Source organism: Gouania willdenowi, chromosome 17 (assembly GCF_900634775.1).
Source record: "Gouania willdenowi chromosome 17, fGouWil2.1, whole genome shotgun sequence".
Lineage (NCBI taxonomy): Eukaryota > Metazoa > Chordata > Actinopteri > Blenniiformes > Gobiesocidae > Gouania > Gouania willdenowi.
This window is the reverse complement of record NC_041060.1, coordinates 2,960,270-2,977,272: the sequence shown is the minus strand read 5'-3', so window position 1 is coordinate 2,977,272 and position 17,003 is coordinate 2,960,270. Positions and strand designations below refer to the sequence as shown.

General features: G+C 34.8%; 1 protein-coding gene across 1 annotated transcript in view; it reads right to left on the bottom strand.

Moving 5' to 3' along the window:
* Positions 1-3,979: 3,979 nt before the first annotated feature.
* The window catches only part of scinlb (scinderin like b), a 25,534-nt gene continuing 12,510 nt past the window's right edge, over positions 3,980-17,003 (bottom strand). Inside the window, exons 5-17 of the mRNA XM_028473476.1 lie at positions 16,657-16,806; positions 15,437-15,526; positions 15,123-15,255; positions 13,222-13,310; positions 12,579-12,794; positions 12,384-12,517; positions 10,134-10,224; positions 8,495-8,665; positions 8,125-8,299; positions 7,331-7,443; positions 6,400-6,477; positions 6,242-6,302; positions 3,980-4,696 (exon numbers count right to left, since the gene is read on the bottom strand). Coding sequence (XP_028329277.1) covers positions 4,536-4,696; positions 6,242-6,302; positions 6,400-6,477; positions 7,331-7,443; positions 8,125-8,299; positions 8,495-8,665; positions 10,134-10,224; positions 12,384-12,517; positions 12,579-12,794; positions 13,222-13,310; positions 15,123-15,255; positions 15,437-15,526; positions 16,657-16,806 — 1,662 coding nt within the window. The 3' untranslated portion in view covers positions 3,980-4,535. The remainder of the gene's footprint in view (positions 4,697-6,241; positions 6,303-6,399; positions 6,478-7,330; positions 7,444-8,124; positions 8,300-8,494; positions 8,666-10,133; positions 10,225-12,383; positions 12,518-12,578; positions 12,795-13,221; positions 13,311-15,122; positions 15,256-15,436; positions 15,527-16,656; positions 16,807-17,003) is intronic.

Below are 17,003 nucleotides of genomic sequence, written 5' to 3'. Positions count from 1 at the left end.
AATATGGTTCAATTGGCAAAAAATAAGCATGAAATATGGTGAAAAGAAGTTAAAAGTGATAATAATGGGTCAGCATATGTGACATTAGGTGCATGGAAAAAGTGGTGGAAAGGGTTTATAAGTGCTGGAAATGTGTTGAAAGTAGAAAATGTGCAGAAAAGGCATTGATATTTAATGGGAGTGATGCAGCAAAAATTCATTAAAAGGAACAAAAATATAGCAAGAAAAAGTGATGAAAATAGGTTAAAATATGGCAAGTTTGGTGTAGCTGCAGAAAAAGGGTAAAAATAACATAAGATACTAAAAATGGACTCAAATTGTTCAGAAAAAATATTCTTAGTTTCTTGAAGTCATCTGATGACCCATTTGCATTTCCATGAACAAATGCTATAAAGGCATGTATGTAGAGTATAAAAGATACAGAGAATATCCAAGTAGTAGGTGAAAAGGTAGTTAAAACATTTTTTCAATTTGGGGAAAATGTATTAAATAATTTGAGTATTGAGCAGGATTTTGGAAAAACTCGGTTTGTTCTGACAATTCAAGAGTAAAAATGACTTCCCTGCATTGGAAAACAGGAAACCTCTGCAAATATTGTTGAGTTTCATTGAATTTGTGACAAATTCAATGAAACTCAACTTGAATAATTGTAAAGTTTTATAGTCTTGTAAAAAATAATCTCAATGTAATTGTTTCTAAGTGTGTTTGGGGTCACTCTGCTGCATGAATAAATAAATAAATGTAGAAATTGATTTTTTAATTTATGCATTTAATTTTGCTTAGGCCCACATTTGGGTCCTTACCCACATGTTGAGAACCCATGGCCTAATCTAGTTCACCTACTAAAGAAGTAAGGAAAAATAGCTAGAATATTTATTTAAAACCCAGATCAGTATAAATTCAGGCAAAAATAGTCAAAGGTGTGATTTGTAAGTAACGCTGATGTTTATTCGTATCTGAACTTCATAACAATAATGTCATTAAACTAAAAGGTAGGTGGACATAAGGACTTTAAATGAAGGAGAACATGCAAACTCTGCTCTGAAGACTGAGCCAGGTTGGAATGAAACCTCTGCATTGTCCAATCAGGTGTGAGTTGCTCTTTTGATTTAATTCATCACATTTTTTGCTTCTACTCCAGAGGATTTTTGTTGTATTTTGTCTTTATTTGTTAAATGTGACGACATTTGTAGGTAGTTTTAATGCAAAGTTTGGCTCCAGCCCTGTGTGTAAAAACTGACCCGTTATCACAAGAGATGCTAACAGAAAGCTAACACAAGAGGAAGGTGCTAAGATAAAGCTATTGCTAGGCTAATGTTAATGCTAGGTTAATGTAATTATTAGGCTAAAGGTTATTGCTAGGCTAATGCTAATTCTAGGCTAACGTTAATGCTAAATTACTCTAATCCTAGTTAATGCTAATGCTAGCAAATACAAATTTATGCTAATGATAATGCTAGCTAATACCAATGCTAACTAATGCTAATGCTAGTTGATGCTTGTCAGAGCCCAATCCTTTCATGGAGCGGATCCTTTCAGATCCTTTCAACGCATGCACGAAACGCGTCTCCATCCGGTCGGTCTATTTTACGACAGTTGGTCGACTATTCCAAAGGTTGAAATCCTGCTATTTAAAAAGAATTAGAAATTTATGATTTGCGTAAATTCCGATTTATTTTTGCTTTTATCTTATTTTCTGTTTGGCTTTTGATTGTCAATGTTGTATATTGTTTGTATTCTTTTTTTTTTTTTTTTTTTTAATTAACAATTAAAAACACAACAAAACAGTATCATATTTAAATGTGTACTATTAAAATATTTAACAAAGGTCGTATGGTCAGTTTACATGTACATTCAAATATCACGTTCCAGCAGCTTTGTCGTAAAGATTGCGAGTGAAGGAAGTGACGTAGTCTACGCGCACGCGTTGAAACGATCTGAAAGGATCCGGCTCGTGAAAGAATTGGGCGCTGACAGCTAGGCTAAACATTAATGCTAACTAATGCTAATGCTAAATTATGCTAATGCTGGTTAATGCTAGCTAATTTAAATTTATGCTACTGATAATGCTATCTAATATTAATGCTAATGCTAAAGCTAGTTAATGCTAGCTAATTCAAATTTATGCTACTGATAATGCTATCTAATACTAATGCTAATGCTAAATTATGCAAATGCTGGTTAATGCTAGCTAATTCAAATTTATGCTAATTTATGCTACTGATAATGCCGATGCTAACTAATGTTAATGCTAGCTAATGTTAGTTGATGCTAATACTAATTTATGCTAATGATAATGTCGGTCACCATAGACCTAATTGAGTTGTAATTGAACCTGGATAATTGTAATTTAAACATGTAATTGACCCCAACCATGACTGTGCTATTAAGTTAGCTACTGCAACCTTTGAGTTCCATGATGTGGAATGTGTCCCTAATGTAAATGTTTCCCATAATGTACTCATGCAGCTCATCACAACATTTCCAGAGTCAGAAATGTATGAGGATGATTAAATGATTGATTTATTCATTTTAACCTAAAGACAAAACACAGCTAAAGACAGATTTCCAGCTTTTTTGTTTTTTTTTAACTCAGTCTCAGTGAAGGAATCTGTGCAGCTTCAGGCCAGAGCAGAGCTTTTCATGCTTCCTCACTCTGACAGATGTTACAATCTGCAAAAACATCCATCCCCAGAGATGGAGAGAGCATCCAAACTGAAAGATGGAGAGTGTGAATAAACCCTGACGGGCAGAGTGTGGAGCTTCTTCTCAGATCCAAACCACTTTCTGTCTCAGAGACAGAAAAAAGAAAAGAAATGAAGCTAAAACACGTCTGAAATACCAGGATCTTTATTTAAAAGTCATCCATGTGAGCATTTCGTTCTGTTTCATAGAAGGAATAAATGAAACTACTGACTTAAGATCAGATCCAGGACCAATGTTGGTCAGCGTTAGCAGGGAAAGTGCAAAGCTCCTTCAACATGCGACTGTAAACACACAGAAAGAAAAACCAAACGACTTCTTTTTAACTCAAGTGCATGACAATAATAGCCTGGCAGATACTGTATGTCAGACAGATGTTCACTTCTGGAAAAAAAGCATGAAAATGTGGGTTTTTGAGTATTCTGAATCCATTTTTAATGGGATTCATGGTGACAAACCAACAGTTCCTTTGGTTGTATTAGGCTAGTCTAAGACAGGGATGGTATTTTCTGTCCATACCAGTCCACTATATCATCATAAGGCATCATGTAGAAGATGTTATTAGGTCAGTAATTCTCAACATGTGGCTCCTTATGTCTTAATTTTAATTATTATTCCCCCAGAAAACCTTAAGAGGGGGAAACTTTTTAACCTCTTTTTAACCCATTTCATTGGCATTTTTGCAACTTCCTTTGTCCCATTTTGGACCAATGAATACCCTTTTTTTCCTATTTTGCAAGTTCATTTTGACACTTTTATAAATTTTTTGTCCTTTTTTTTGTCCACCTTTTCATCCAAATAAGCTAACTTTTGTCCAATAAATACCACTTGTTTCATTTTTTCTTGCCTATTTTTGTTCCACATCTTTGCCCTTTTTACTACTGTTTGCCACTATTTGGCCATTTTTTGGCCACACTTGACTGCTTTTGGCTCATTTTAGTCACTTTTCACTCTTTTATTGCCACTTTTGGCTAGCTGTCACCATATCTGCCTCCACTTGCTCTTCAAAAAAAAAAAACAAAACATAGCGGACCGGACTGGCCCACTTAGGGTTGACGGCCCACTGGGACGATGGCATGTGTAAAACATTGTGGTGGGCATCTTCTACCTTGCTCTGGATGCAATTTACAGTATTCTAAGCTATTTCATGACAATCTTTGTCCCCAAAAACCTAAATTTTGCCACAAAGATCATGTTTCTACGTCTAACAGAACCAAAGTTATGGTACGATTGAAATGTACAATACGGATGGCGGCCATCTTGGATTTTTCTCTGAGCACAACTTATGCTATTTTAAGATATATTATTGAATTCTTTGACTCTGAAAACCTATAATTCACCACTGACATCACGCTTATCTGCCAAATAGAACCAAAGTTATGACAACATTTCAAAATTGGCAAAACGGATGGCGGCCATCTTGGATTTCTTGATTTTGAGTGGAAACCATTGGTTTGCCAGCGTGGATCTCATTAAAAATTGATTAGGCATTCTCAAAATGTTCCAATGTTCATGTTTTCTTCCAGAAGTGAACATCTTAGCCTTAAATTGCTACATATCTGTCGAGCTATAAAGGAAGGAGTTACTCCAGCAGAACAAAATGACAGTCGTGTTCTTCTTTCCCACTAAATGCATTTGCTAACAATGACTCAATCCTTTCTGCTAAGTAAAGATGATGTCACTCATCTCTAATGTCTAGTGCGTAGCCATTTTTAACCCAATACACGGTAACAACTTCCCATTTGGCACTTGGGAGTGCAATTTGGATGAAAAACAAGAAAGAAAAAGCAGGTAGAGCTAAAAGGTAAAAATGGGCCGACGGAGAAAAGGCTTCAGAAACGAGCACGGATTCTTTCCAAAGGATCCGTGTCCCACATCTTGGGATCCCAGCCTTGAAACCAGCCAATGAAGGTCAGTGGTTCTGCTCCCTGTTTGATGGTGGTGATGGGAATCCCTCGGCGACCAGAAGGATCCGTTTCGATGTACTCTTTGGCTGCACAGGGGACAGGAAAGGAGACGTAAAAATCAACCACAGAACATTCAGATGTGCATCGTCTTTGCTGAAAATGACTTCAGTTTCCTAAGAAATGCAAACTGTGCAGAAAGTGACGAGAGTGAAATAAAACCAGCACAAATGTTGTAATGAGCCAAGGAGAAAAAGAAAGGCAGGGTATTGATTTTCAACAACCTGTGTTGAATGATTTGAATTATCACAAAACCTGGGGTCACCTGAAATGTCTAGTATTGTTAGAAAAAAATACTGATTATAAAACATATTAGTACTGGGTAATGTTGTGCCCATAGCATCGGTATCGGCAAGTGCTAAATAATAAAACTCAATGCCATTTACAGCATCAAACTCTCGTGTTGTTCTCTCTCCCGACTCTCACTCCTGATCACAGAAACACGTACTGTATGGTTATGTGTTCAGTACACGGCGAGGCAAGCTATCGCTATTGGCCTGAAGCTGCCGCCCGGAACCAATCACGTGGTCGCGTTTTCATGTTGCCGAAAAAAAACCCTGAATGTGCCTACAGAGAAAATGCAGTGTCTGCATGTATCGGTATCGGCCGATACTATGCAAGTGCGTATCTGTATGGGCATCGGGACAAAAAAAAAAGAGTATCGGAATGACACTAGTACTGGGACTTTATCGCGTTAACTGCGATTAATTAATTACCCCAAAAAAATATATTGCGCTTTTTTTCCCATCACTCCAAAGAGCTCGGAACCTTTCTCCAGGGTTGGGGTCACGTAATTGATAATTAATTACAATTATGGCATAACTGTAATTGCATCTTTTTTTTTTTTACTGTTGTAATCGTAATTGAATTGTAACTTTCATTATGTATAAATCAGTATTTTTGAGTGTTTATGGACAATATTAACAAAAACAGAAACAAAAACTTCATATCAAACACACAGCCCCCCCCAAAGTAAACTCACAAAATGACTCCAGAAAACACACAAAACAGCAAACATACACACAATTACTGAATATAGACATATGAAATGACAAAAAATAGCACAAAAGGACAATAAAAATATGCAAATTTACTTCAAAAACACGTAAGATGACTATAAATATACAATTAATAGCAGAAAATTGAACAAAACAAGAACAAAAATTACTCCAAAACACAAAATGATAACAAAAATATACAAAGAATAAATAGAATGTCCAAAGAATACACAAAATAATGCACATAACGACTCTAGAACACACAATACAAACACAAAATGGGAGAAAAATGTACAAAATGGCAACAAAAATACACAAAACAACAAAAATGTACCAAACAACAATAAAAACAGATAAACCCTTCATTGTTCCCCCTCTTAATCTTAAGATTAGTTCATATTCTAAAAGCTGAAATGATATTCTGATATTTCCCATCACTGGTTTAGTGGGATAAAATATTGCAATTATAAATTGTGAAAGAGAATGTGTTTTTAAGAGTGTTTCCCAGGATGAAATGTGCGTATTAAACTATAAAAGTGTTTGACTTCTTTATAAATGTAAAGTGAAACAACAAACCTAGTTTAGGAGTGCCGTTTCTTTCCTCTTCATTGGCGTCGTTTCCGATCCAAAGGAAAAGCTATGGAAAAGAAAAACACATATACAGTCACAGAAACTCTGCATCATGTGAAATGTATTTTTTTCTTATTTTAAACATAGGAACAAAGTGATTTTACCTGGTCACCGCTGTCCAGCAGCATCACATCATCAGTGGCCAGATCAGACTGGGTGAAGTCTCCTGGTACCTCCTCCACCTGAGGGACAGGTTACATTTATAGTATTTATATATCATATTAATATACATTATACAAAGAGAAGAAGCTTAGAATGATGGATGATGAATCCATCACTCTATGCATCTTCTGTTTTTTCTTTGTCTCATAATTTTGTGTATTTTGCCCATATTATGTATTTTTATTGTTGTTTTGACTGTTTTTTGTCATTTTGTGGGATTTATGGAGTCATTATGTGTATTTTTGGAGTCAATATCTATATTTTGGTTATTATTTTGTGTGTTTTTGATGTTGTATTGTGTTTATGATTTCATTTTGTGTGTATTTTGAGTCATTTTGTAAATTTTGCTCTTATTGTTTTGACTGTTTTTGTCATTTTGTGGCCTTTCTGAAGTACTTTTGCGTGTTTTTGTTGTTGTTGTTGTCATTTTGTATGTTGTTCTCTTGTGATGTGTTTTTATTGTGGTTTTGAGTCTGTCTTTGTCATTTTGCGTATTTATGTTGTGTCTTGTATATTTTGTATATTTTTCTCTCATGTGTTTTTGGAATCATTTTGTGTGTTTTGGTTGTTATTTTGTGTGCTTTTGATGTTAATTTTTGTGTTTATGATTTTGTGTTTTTGGAGTCAATTGCATATATTTGACATTGTTTTGTATGTTTATGAAATAATTTTGTGTATTTCTGGAGTCATTTTGTAATTTTATTTTTGTTTTAAGTGTTTCTTTGTCATTTTGTGGGTTTTCTGGAGTCCTTTTGTGTGTTTTTGTTGCCTTTTTGTGTGTTTTTGGAGTCATTATATGTGTTTTGGTTATTTTTTTTGTGTGTTTTTCAGTCATTATTTGATTTGAGTCTTTGTTTCTTTGTGAAATCTTACACTGAGGTTCCCGGTTTTGTTGGAGCAGCCGAACAGACGTGTTTTGATGCAACTCTGCAGAGTCTTTGAGGTTTGATATTCCGCTTTTCCGCCCAGGGCAGACCAGAAATCAGCTGAAAGACAAAAAACACCACCATTACAGGCAGAGATTATACAACTGCTTTGATATGGAAAGTGTCACTAGTCCTACTAGTTAGACTTATACTAATAAAGGGGCGGGGGTACATGTACGCCTAGGGGTACGTGATGGCAGAAAGCATGGAAAATGAACAAATAAATAGTCAGTCTTGGTCCCACACCAGGCGTGAGATGACGGGAAATGATCAAAACTATAGAAATAAATGTGTTCAGGAGCCACTAAATCAGTGTTTTTCAACCTTAGGGTCGTGATCCCATGTGGGGTCGCCTGGAGTATAAATAGGGTGGCCTGAAATTTCTGAAAAAATTATTATTATTATTTTTTAATTAAAACAACACAATCTATAAAAAAAATATCCATACTTTCACTTTGTGAAAAATAAATCTAATTTAACTAAAATGTAGTTAAAAAAAATGTCTTTGGAATCGCCAGAAATTCTTGATATCATAATGGGGTCACGATCCAAAAAAGGTTGGGAACCACTGCATTAAATACTGTTTTCATTTCATTATCACTCATTCATTCCATCATTATGATCTATAGTTGTTTTTAAATTGTTTTCTAAGCAAAATGTTGTAGTCGGACAAAAAGGGGGGTGGGGCTTGGATTTAAGAATAAGAGAAAGGGGGGGGTACATGAGCTGTAATAAACCCACCTGGTTCTTTGCCCTCGGCCACAGGCGTAGCATTTCCTCCCAGAAACATCTCCACGTGTTTTGCAGCTTTCATTTCTTCATCAGTGGCTCCAGTTCCTCTCCACATGAACAGAGCACTGGTGGTCTTCAGCACAAACACATCGTTGGTGTTCAGGCTAGCGGCTGTAGCTAACACCTGAGGATGAAGGCACAGGATGACGATGAGGATGGGGATGTCAGCAACCCCCCCAAAAAAAACAAAAATAAAAATAAAAATACCATAAACATATTTTCTTTAAAAACGAATTAAAAAATAAACAAAGAAATAAACACAAAAATGAGAAATAAATAGAATAAATAAAAAATCTAAATTCAGTGATTGAGTTCTTGCCTCCACGGCCCTGGTGTTTCCAGAGGAGCTCGTCCTGATGTGGAAGAGGCGTGTGCTGCTGGCCTGGGTCTGTCCACCTTTACGTGATGTTCCTCCACTGTGGATGATCATGGGTTTACCTTTGAACAGGCTCATGAGGTGGGGGGGCTCTTGACCCTGAGTCACTCTGACCTGCAGGAGAAAAACCCAGCAACAGCAAAGCAATGATGAAGCTCACCTGTAGGGAGGAGTGGTCACTTCTGCTTTTCTCATTAACCCAGACATGGACAACTGGGGGGGCAGGAGGTCTCATTCTGTGTGCTCCCCCAATAAAATGGACAAAATGGATCCAAAAACAGACAAAATGGCAGGAATATACACACAACAGTGACATGACACAAAAAATGACTAAAAGCACAAAAGACAGCAACAGAATTACAGAAACCTCTACAAAAATGACCACAAAATACATCAAACTACAAAATGATATTCAAAACAACACAAACACACAACATGACAGGACAATACAAAAAACAATGACATAAAACAGAAAATGAAAAGGTGGCTATAAAAATACACAAAATGACAGGAAAATGTGTGAAATTACAGAAAAAAAGAAAAAAAAAACAGAAAAACAATTACAAAAAACACACAAACAAACAAACAAAAAAATGAGAAACATTTAACAACATTCAAATAGGAAAACATAACTACATATAGTGAAGTACTGGTATTTGAGTGTATTTTGAACTTTTAAATCTGGGTTTGTGTAACATGGACAAATGCTGCCCCCTGCTGGTAATATTAATATAAACACAGGTTGATTCCATGTAAAGTTGTGGCGCCAAATTCCAGCAGCAGATATGAATTCTTCTGATCTAACAAACCTGGTAAATTATAAACCAAGTTGTGTGAGCGTAATCCATTCTGTGTGTCTGTATCAACATCCTCCAATCGGAGGCTTCGTAACTTCATAAGGCTTTTGAAATATATATATACATTTATATGTATATATTATTTTTTATAACATGTCAAATACATTAGCCGGATAAGCAGCGTTCTTTTTTCCTGTTTTAAAATTTAGAATATTAATGGCAAAATATTGATTTGTTTGTGATAAAGAGGCTTATTAATGAATTATATAACGTATGACTTATAAGTTACAGTTATGAAAATATATATAAAAAGGTGTATTACGAAGTTGAAAGTGTCTATTCGTACGGTTGCCGTACAGACAACCACCGGTGCTGTTGGTACGTTTACCAAAGTACACGTACGTAGCGTCTTAGGGTTAGGGGTTAGGTTATAACCCAAAATCGCAACAATTTTTATGGTTAGGGTATGGTTTAAGCTTAGTCACGTGACCTAAACTTCCAAATAGGGGCGCTGCGTATGGATAGAATGTCGGTATATTGATACGGCAACCGTACAAATAGCTCCTGCCTACGAAGTTTGTCTCCAACTGCTGGTTTCTAGCGGTACTGCACGAGTTACAAATTTAAAAGTTGCACATCACATACGCCAAATGTGTTCCAAAAGTCCCATGCACAGAGAAAGCCAATAGAATCCTACATCTACACACACAGATTGAAACACACACACACACACACATATATATATTGGGTTTCCATGACTGGAATCAGGCTCTGGTTGTTCTGACCTGAACTGGTGATCCTCCCATTGAGTCGTCCAGTTTCACAGTGAGGAACGCTGAAGCTGCCAGTTCATCCTGTGTGCACTTCTGCCCCTGCCTGACATCAACAAGGGAACACAACACACAACAGGCTTTAGGATGGATACAAAAACACACAACGCTGCTGAGCAATTAAACACAACTCCTAATAGAGTCCATTTAACTCAAGGTCCGGGGGCTAAACCTAGACCCTGCCCTTTAGACCAGTGGTTCTTACACTTATTTTAGCTCTAGTACCATCGATTCTCTTATTTCTGAATCCAAGTACCCCCTTTGTCCAGCTACAATATTTTGTAGGGATGTAACGATTAATCGAAAGGCAGTTAAAAATCGATTCATAGGTATCACGATTCACATCGATACTGTGAAAATTTAATCGCAGTACTTTTTTTAACCAGCAGAGAGGGTCCAGAAGTGTAGGCGGTGGGCGGAATCTGCTACTACTTTCTTTCTGACCGCCTTCTACTTTTAAACATGTTCATAAATGATTCCTTACCCCTTTAGCACCAAAAAATATCTGTAATATTATGTGAATATCTGTAAACGTCACGTTTTTCTATTAGCTCTGTCTGCTAGCGCATAGCATCTCTTCTTCACTGCAAGATATCTGCATGCCAACCGACCACTGGGTTACCAGTGCCCTCTGCTGGTCCAAACAAATATCTGACCTCAATACAGTGAAATGACTGGGTTTTTTTTTAAAGTCCAATTGTTAAGGCACAAAATACATTTTCAGTTGCACTTTTAAAAAGAAAAAGAACTATTATGCAGTTTTGCATTGTTTACTATAGAACCAGAATTTAAATTAATAAGCTTCTTCTTCATTTGTATTATTCCTTCATTTATTTCATTCAAGATTTATTTTTAGTTAAATTGCATTGTTTTGAATAGTTTATCAAAGGATTCTTTTGACAATGAAAAATAAAAGGAAAACAGTATAGTTTTTTTCCCCAAAAAAATAAAGGAATATTTTTCAGTCATCATTTTTCTACAGTCCCATTTTGTAAAATGAATCGTGAGAGAATCGTATCGTGAACCCAGTATCGTGAATCGAATCGTATCATGAGTTGAGTGAATCGTTACATCCCTAATATTTTGCTTAGAAACTTATAACTATTTACTATTTAAAAACAACTATAGACCATAATGATGGAATGAACGAGTGATAACACACACATTTTAAAGAATGTGTGTTATCTTTAAAATGATAACATTGAGTAAATAAGTGGAAAGAAACAGTATTTAGTGCAGTGGTTCCTATTTTTGATATCAAGAATTAATTTAATTAATTTACTGCATTTTATTTTAGCTAAAATTATATTTCACAAAGTCAAAGTTTTTATTTATTACCAGTCATATCACGGGGTGGGACCAAGACTGACACTTTATTTGTTAATTTTCTGTTCAAAGTTGACCCAAACACACTTAATACGATTAAAGGATTACAGGATTTATTTTATTTTATTTTGCAAAAACACAACAAAATATTCACAAGATCACACAAGATTCTTTGAGAGATTTCAGACGTTTGCTACACTTGCTGAAGCTAATATTAGACAATCAGTTTTACGGTTAAAAATATGGTGTAAGTGTGTGAAAATGTCACAAAACAAGTCAGTGAGGGTTTAGACTGTGTTACAGAGATATTTGCTTTAAAATGTGTGGTCTGTCATATAATAATAATAATGATAATAAAGTAAAAAATGTTTTATAATGATACTAATAGCAATAATAATAACAAGTTTAATAATAATAAAGTTAAAAAGCTGTTTTTATAATGATAATAATAATAATATAGTTTTTAAAAGTTTGTATAATAATAATACTAAAGTAATAAAATGTTTTATAATGATACTAATAGCAATAATAATAACAAGTTTAATAACAATAAAGTTAAAAAGCTGTTTTTATAATAAAAATAATAATAATAATAACAATAATATAGTTTTTAAAAGTTTGTATAATAATAATAATAATAATAATAAAGTAATAAAATGTTTTATAATGATAATATTAGCAATAATAATAAGTTTAATAATAATAAAGTTAAAAAGCTGTTTTTATAATAATTATAATTAAGTAAATTAATATTTTTATAATAATAATAACAAAGTTAAGAAAAGTTTTATAATATTAATTATTAAAAAAATAAATAAAAATAAAATAAAATAAAATAAAATAAAATATCATACTTTCTATTTCTCTCTTGGTACCCACCAGGTGTAGATGATGTGCATGTCTCTTCCTCCCAGGTTGTAGGTGTAGAGGATCAGGTAACAGTCTCCACCAAAGAAATGACCATAGTTGGATGGATCCACCGGCACTTTGGCTCCGCCTTCAACCCTCCAGATCTGAACATCCAACCACACATTCATCCAACACGCACAGTTCCAAACCACCCACTGCTCCTACCTGGACTTTGCCACTGCCGTCGTCCACCATGGAGTGCTGGGCGGCCATGGTTGAGCTCTGGTGCAGGGTGGACGCGTCGAACGGAACCTGGTCCACTTTGGCGATACGGCCCATGGTGTAGGCCTTAGTGGGACCAGTGGTCTCATTCTTGTCCCTCCAGTCACTGAAGAACTGCTTAAACAGAGTGGTCTCAGCTCCAGCTGGAATCACCTGGATCTGTGTTAGAAAAACAAACAAACCAGGGAATGAGGAACAAATACAACATAGGTTCTCACCTGTGCATGAAAAGTTATTATCTGATCTAAAGCATATTTGGATCCATTTGACTGTATTTATAGTATATGAATAAATGAATAAATAAATGAATATCTAAATTAATTAATATCTAAATAACTGAATACACAAATAAGTAAAAATATAAACACATATTAATGAATTAATTAATGAATACAAATATAAACACATATGAATGAATGAATAAATGACTAAAAATATAAACACATATATTAATGAATGACTAAAAATATAAAGACATGTATTAATGAATGAACGAATGAATAAAAATATAAACACATATATGAATGAATGAATAAATGACTAAACATATAAACACATATATGAATGAATGAATAAATATAATGACCTGTGTTTTGTCAGAGTATCCTCGATCCTTGATGAACTTCTGTCCTGCAGCGAGAGCAGCTTTACGTTCTGCAGTGTTTGCCTTTGAACCTGTTCAGTGTTTATAATGGAAACAACGTAAATACATGAGAATAGTTGTTAATAAATGAGAAAACACTGGTTCTCATTTAGCAGTGCTGCACAGTAACAAAGTACTTCTATTCTTAAGTGTCTGCACTTTAGTAGAGTTTGGTTTTTGTGGGATACTCCATATTATTCGAACTTTGCATCATTAGTTTAGTTTAAAATATACCTCGTGATGATCAAATGTTACTACAAATGACATGAATATGTTTTTCTGATAATAACATACAGTTGTTTAGTATAAAACAGTGTCTGATCTGAGGGTTCCATTATCAACATTGACGTCAGCATTTAGAATAATGACAGATCGCAGCATTAATGCAGGAAAAAAACTAAGCGTTTGTGTGTTTTTGTTGTCATTTTGTACATATTTTTCTCTCATTTTGTGCATTTATTTTTGCGGCTGCACAAAATCTGTGTTTGTTGGTGATTAAAGCTGAGTGAGTTAACGTGTTGCCTTTATTTGTGAAGTGTTAATAATGATTTATTGTCATTAATAAATAACACACAGCGTTATCCAGCTGTGTGACGATAAACATCTCTTAGATTATTAATCATATGTACTTATGTTTTATTACTTTCAATATTTTTATTTTATTTTAAATAATTCAGTTTTTACCCAAAAGCAATATTTTACTTAAATTTTCTTTTACTCGGATCAGAATAATTGTTGACAAGAAGTATCTGTACTTTCACTCCAGTATTTTCTCCACAGCTTCAAAACAAAGAAAGAATTGCCGTTCTTTTATTTTGAAAGGCAGTTGAATAAAGGCTAATGACGTGAATTAACACAATGTAAACAGTAGATGGCAGTCATTCCTTACTTATTTGTTTTCCAGGTCATCAGAGGATTTTATAAGTTTTTTTTCTTTTGTTATATTTTGGTTTATTGGAACAATACAAATCATTTATTTTAATTTGTGAATCCAAACTTCCTCATTAGGATCATTCAGCTTTTTAAAGTGGCTTCAAATAAAATGAGATATGATTTTTCTAAATGTGATCAATCAGTTTGTCCTTTTCACTGCATGTGACATTAACAGGAAAACTGACTAATAATCACTTCCTGTTAAATCCTGTTCAATTTTAAAGTTCTTTTACAGCCTTTGAAATATAAAAATGTTATATTCTATTTCTAATTAATCATTAATGTATTAAAAACTTATATAATATATTCTTAAATATATTCTTAAAGCTGTAAAAGCTTTGTGTTTTGTTTCCAAGCTGACATTTAGATTTATGATATTAACCAAACCAAAAGGAAAGAAAGGAACATAAAAGAAAAGAAAAGGAAAAATAAATGTGATATTATCAATGTCAATGAAAAAAAATGAAAAAAGGAAGAAAAAAGAAGAATAAGGGGGAAAAAAAAGTGTGGGTGAGGAAAAAGGAAAAAAAGAAGAGAATAAAAAAGATATAATAATAATAATAATAATAATAATAATAATAATAATAATAATAATAATAATAATAATAATAATAAAATCAATGTAAATGAAAAAAAGAAAAATAAGGGGTGAATGAAAAAAGGGGGAACAATGTGTGTTATATCAGACCGTTTATAAAGTGCTTTATAACCATCCATTTATTACATTTAGTGTTTCTACCCAGAGAAAGCACACGAACACTGATGGGGACGCAGTAAGCTGAAAGACCCGTTGCCATGGAGGCGTGAACCTATCCTCCTTTAGTCACCAAGACAACGACATCTTATCAGAACCACAGCACAGCAGGCGTGTCTATATGTATGTATGTATATATGTATAATCAGTGGAGCACCTTTCCATACAAAGATGTTCCTGTCCATGCCGTTATCCAGGATGTAGCACTCCTCATGGGACAGCATGGCCTGTTTGAAGGGACTGGTCTGGGCCACGACCTCTTCCCTCATAGAGCCCGACGCATCAGAGATCTACAAACACAACAACAACAACAGCTTTATGTTTAGAATGTGATTTTTTTCTTATTCAATGCTTTGTGCTCCATGTAGAGCATGTAGAAGTCCAATAATTCAGACATTATTTAGTTTTCCTTGTTCAATGACTTCCTGATGTCGTGTGTGGTGTGTGTGTGTGTGTGTGTGTGTTTCTCACCATGTAAAGAGCTCCTTTCTTCTTGTTTAACGTCTCCACCTTCTCATCATCTGGGGTCGCAGGAGCTATCTTTGTTTTTGGTCCAAGAACCTAAAAATATACGTACAGTAAGGGGAGAAAAGGAGGAGTTTAGGGCACATGTTCCAAACTCAAGGCCAAATCCGGCCCTTTAGAGCAGGGGTTCTCAACCTTGGGAGGGGGTCATCAGGTGCCTTAAAGAAAATATAATATTTCTTGAACAATTTGAGCACATTTTTGCCTATTTTTACCCTTTTTTCTGCAACGACATCAAAATTGCCATATTTTAACTTATTTTCATCACTTTTTCTTGCCATATTTTTGCTCCTTTTAATGCATTTTTGCTACATTACTCCAATTTCGGACACTTCTCCATCATATTTCAATGCCTTTTTTCACATTCCAACCCTTTCCACCATTTTTCCACCTAACGTCACATTGGTTGACCCATCATTGTCACTTTTAACCTTGCTTAACATGTTTATTTTTTGGCCAATTTAACCAGATTCATGAAATTATGAATATTTTCTGAACTATTTGAGCCCATTTTTACTTATTTTTAAGAATTTTCTGCAACTACACCAAACCTGCCATATTTTAACCTATTTTCATCACTATTTATTGCCATATTTTTGCTCCTTTTGATGCATTTTTGAGACATTACTCTCATTTCTGCCACTTCTTCATCAAATTTTAATGCCTTTTCTGCACATTTGTTTTCCACTTTCAAGACAGTGTCAGCACTTATAAACCCTTTCCACCACTTATCCACCTAATATTAAATATGTTGAGCCATTATTTCCACTTTCAACCTCTTTTCACCACTTATGTTTTTTGCCAATTTAACCACACAAACAACAGTCATGCCCACAGTTACTGTAGATGGATTGCTGAGTGCATCCTAACCCAGACCTTTCCATAAACAAGCCACACTACAGAACTCACTCGCATGTGCTGTCCCTCAAAGGAGAAAAAGGCAAAAGTTGCACATATTGTGCAGATGTTTGTTAATAAATGTGCCTGTGTGGCATTTTGTATCAGCAAATTTAACCCAGAATTGTCTTTCTGGTAAGACTTTAATATTGAGTTAAATGTATTGAGATTTACATCATATTTCACCATTTTGAGAAAAAGTATAGAGATATGAGTTTTGGTTGATATTGTCCACCCCTAGGTCCACACACACACACACACACACACACCTCCAGGACTGCATCAGGCTCACAACCCTCCTCCACCATTTGAAGCTTAGCTCGGCCGTTTCTCTCGTTGTCTCTGATGCTGATGGCGAGCTGTGAGGCCTTCAGACGCTCAAACCTGTTGCACTCGCTGCCACACCACTGATAGATGTCCTGCAGCAGGAAAAGAAAGCACAACATGTAGAGGAAATAGAGGCTAAAATGAGACTAAATATACTCCAACTCGAACACAACAAGCTCAAAAACACATGAGCAGCTGAAAGCAGAAAAATATACAGCGTTTATGTGAAGAAATTAAAGAAAAGACGTCATTAAATCCACATTTGAGATCTGAGAGTTAGTACAGAAAG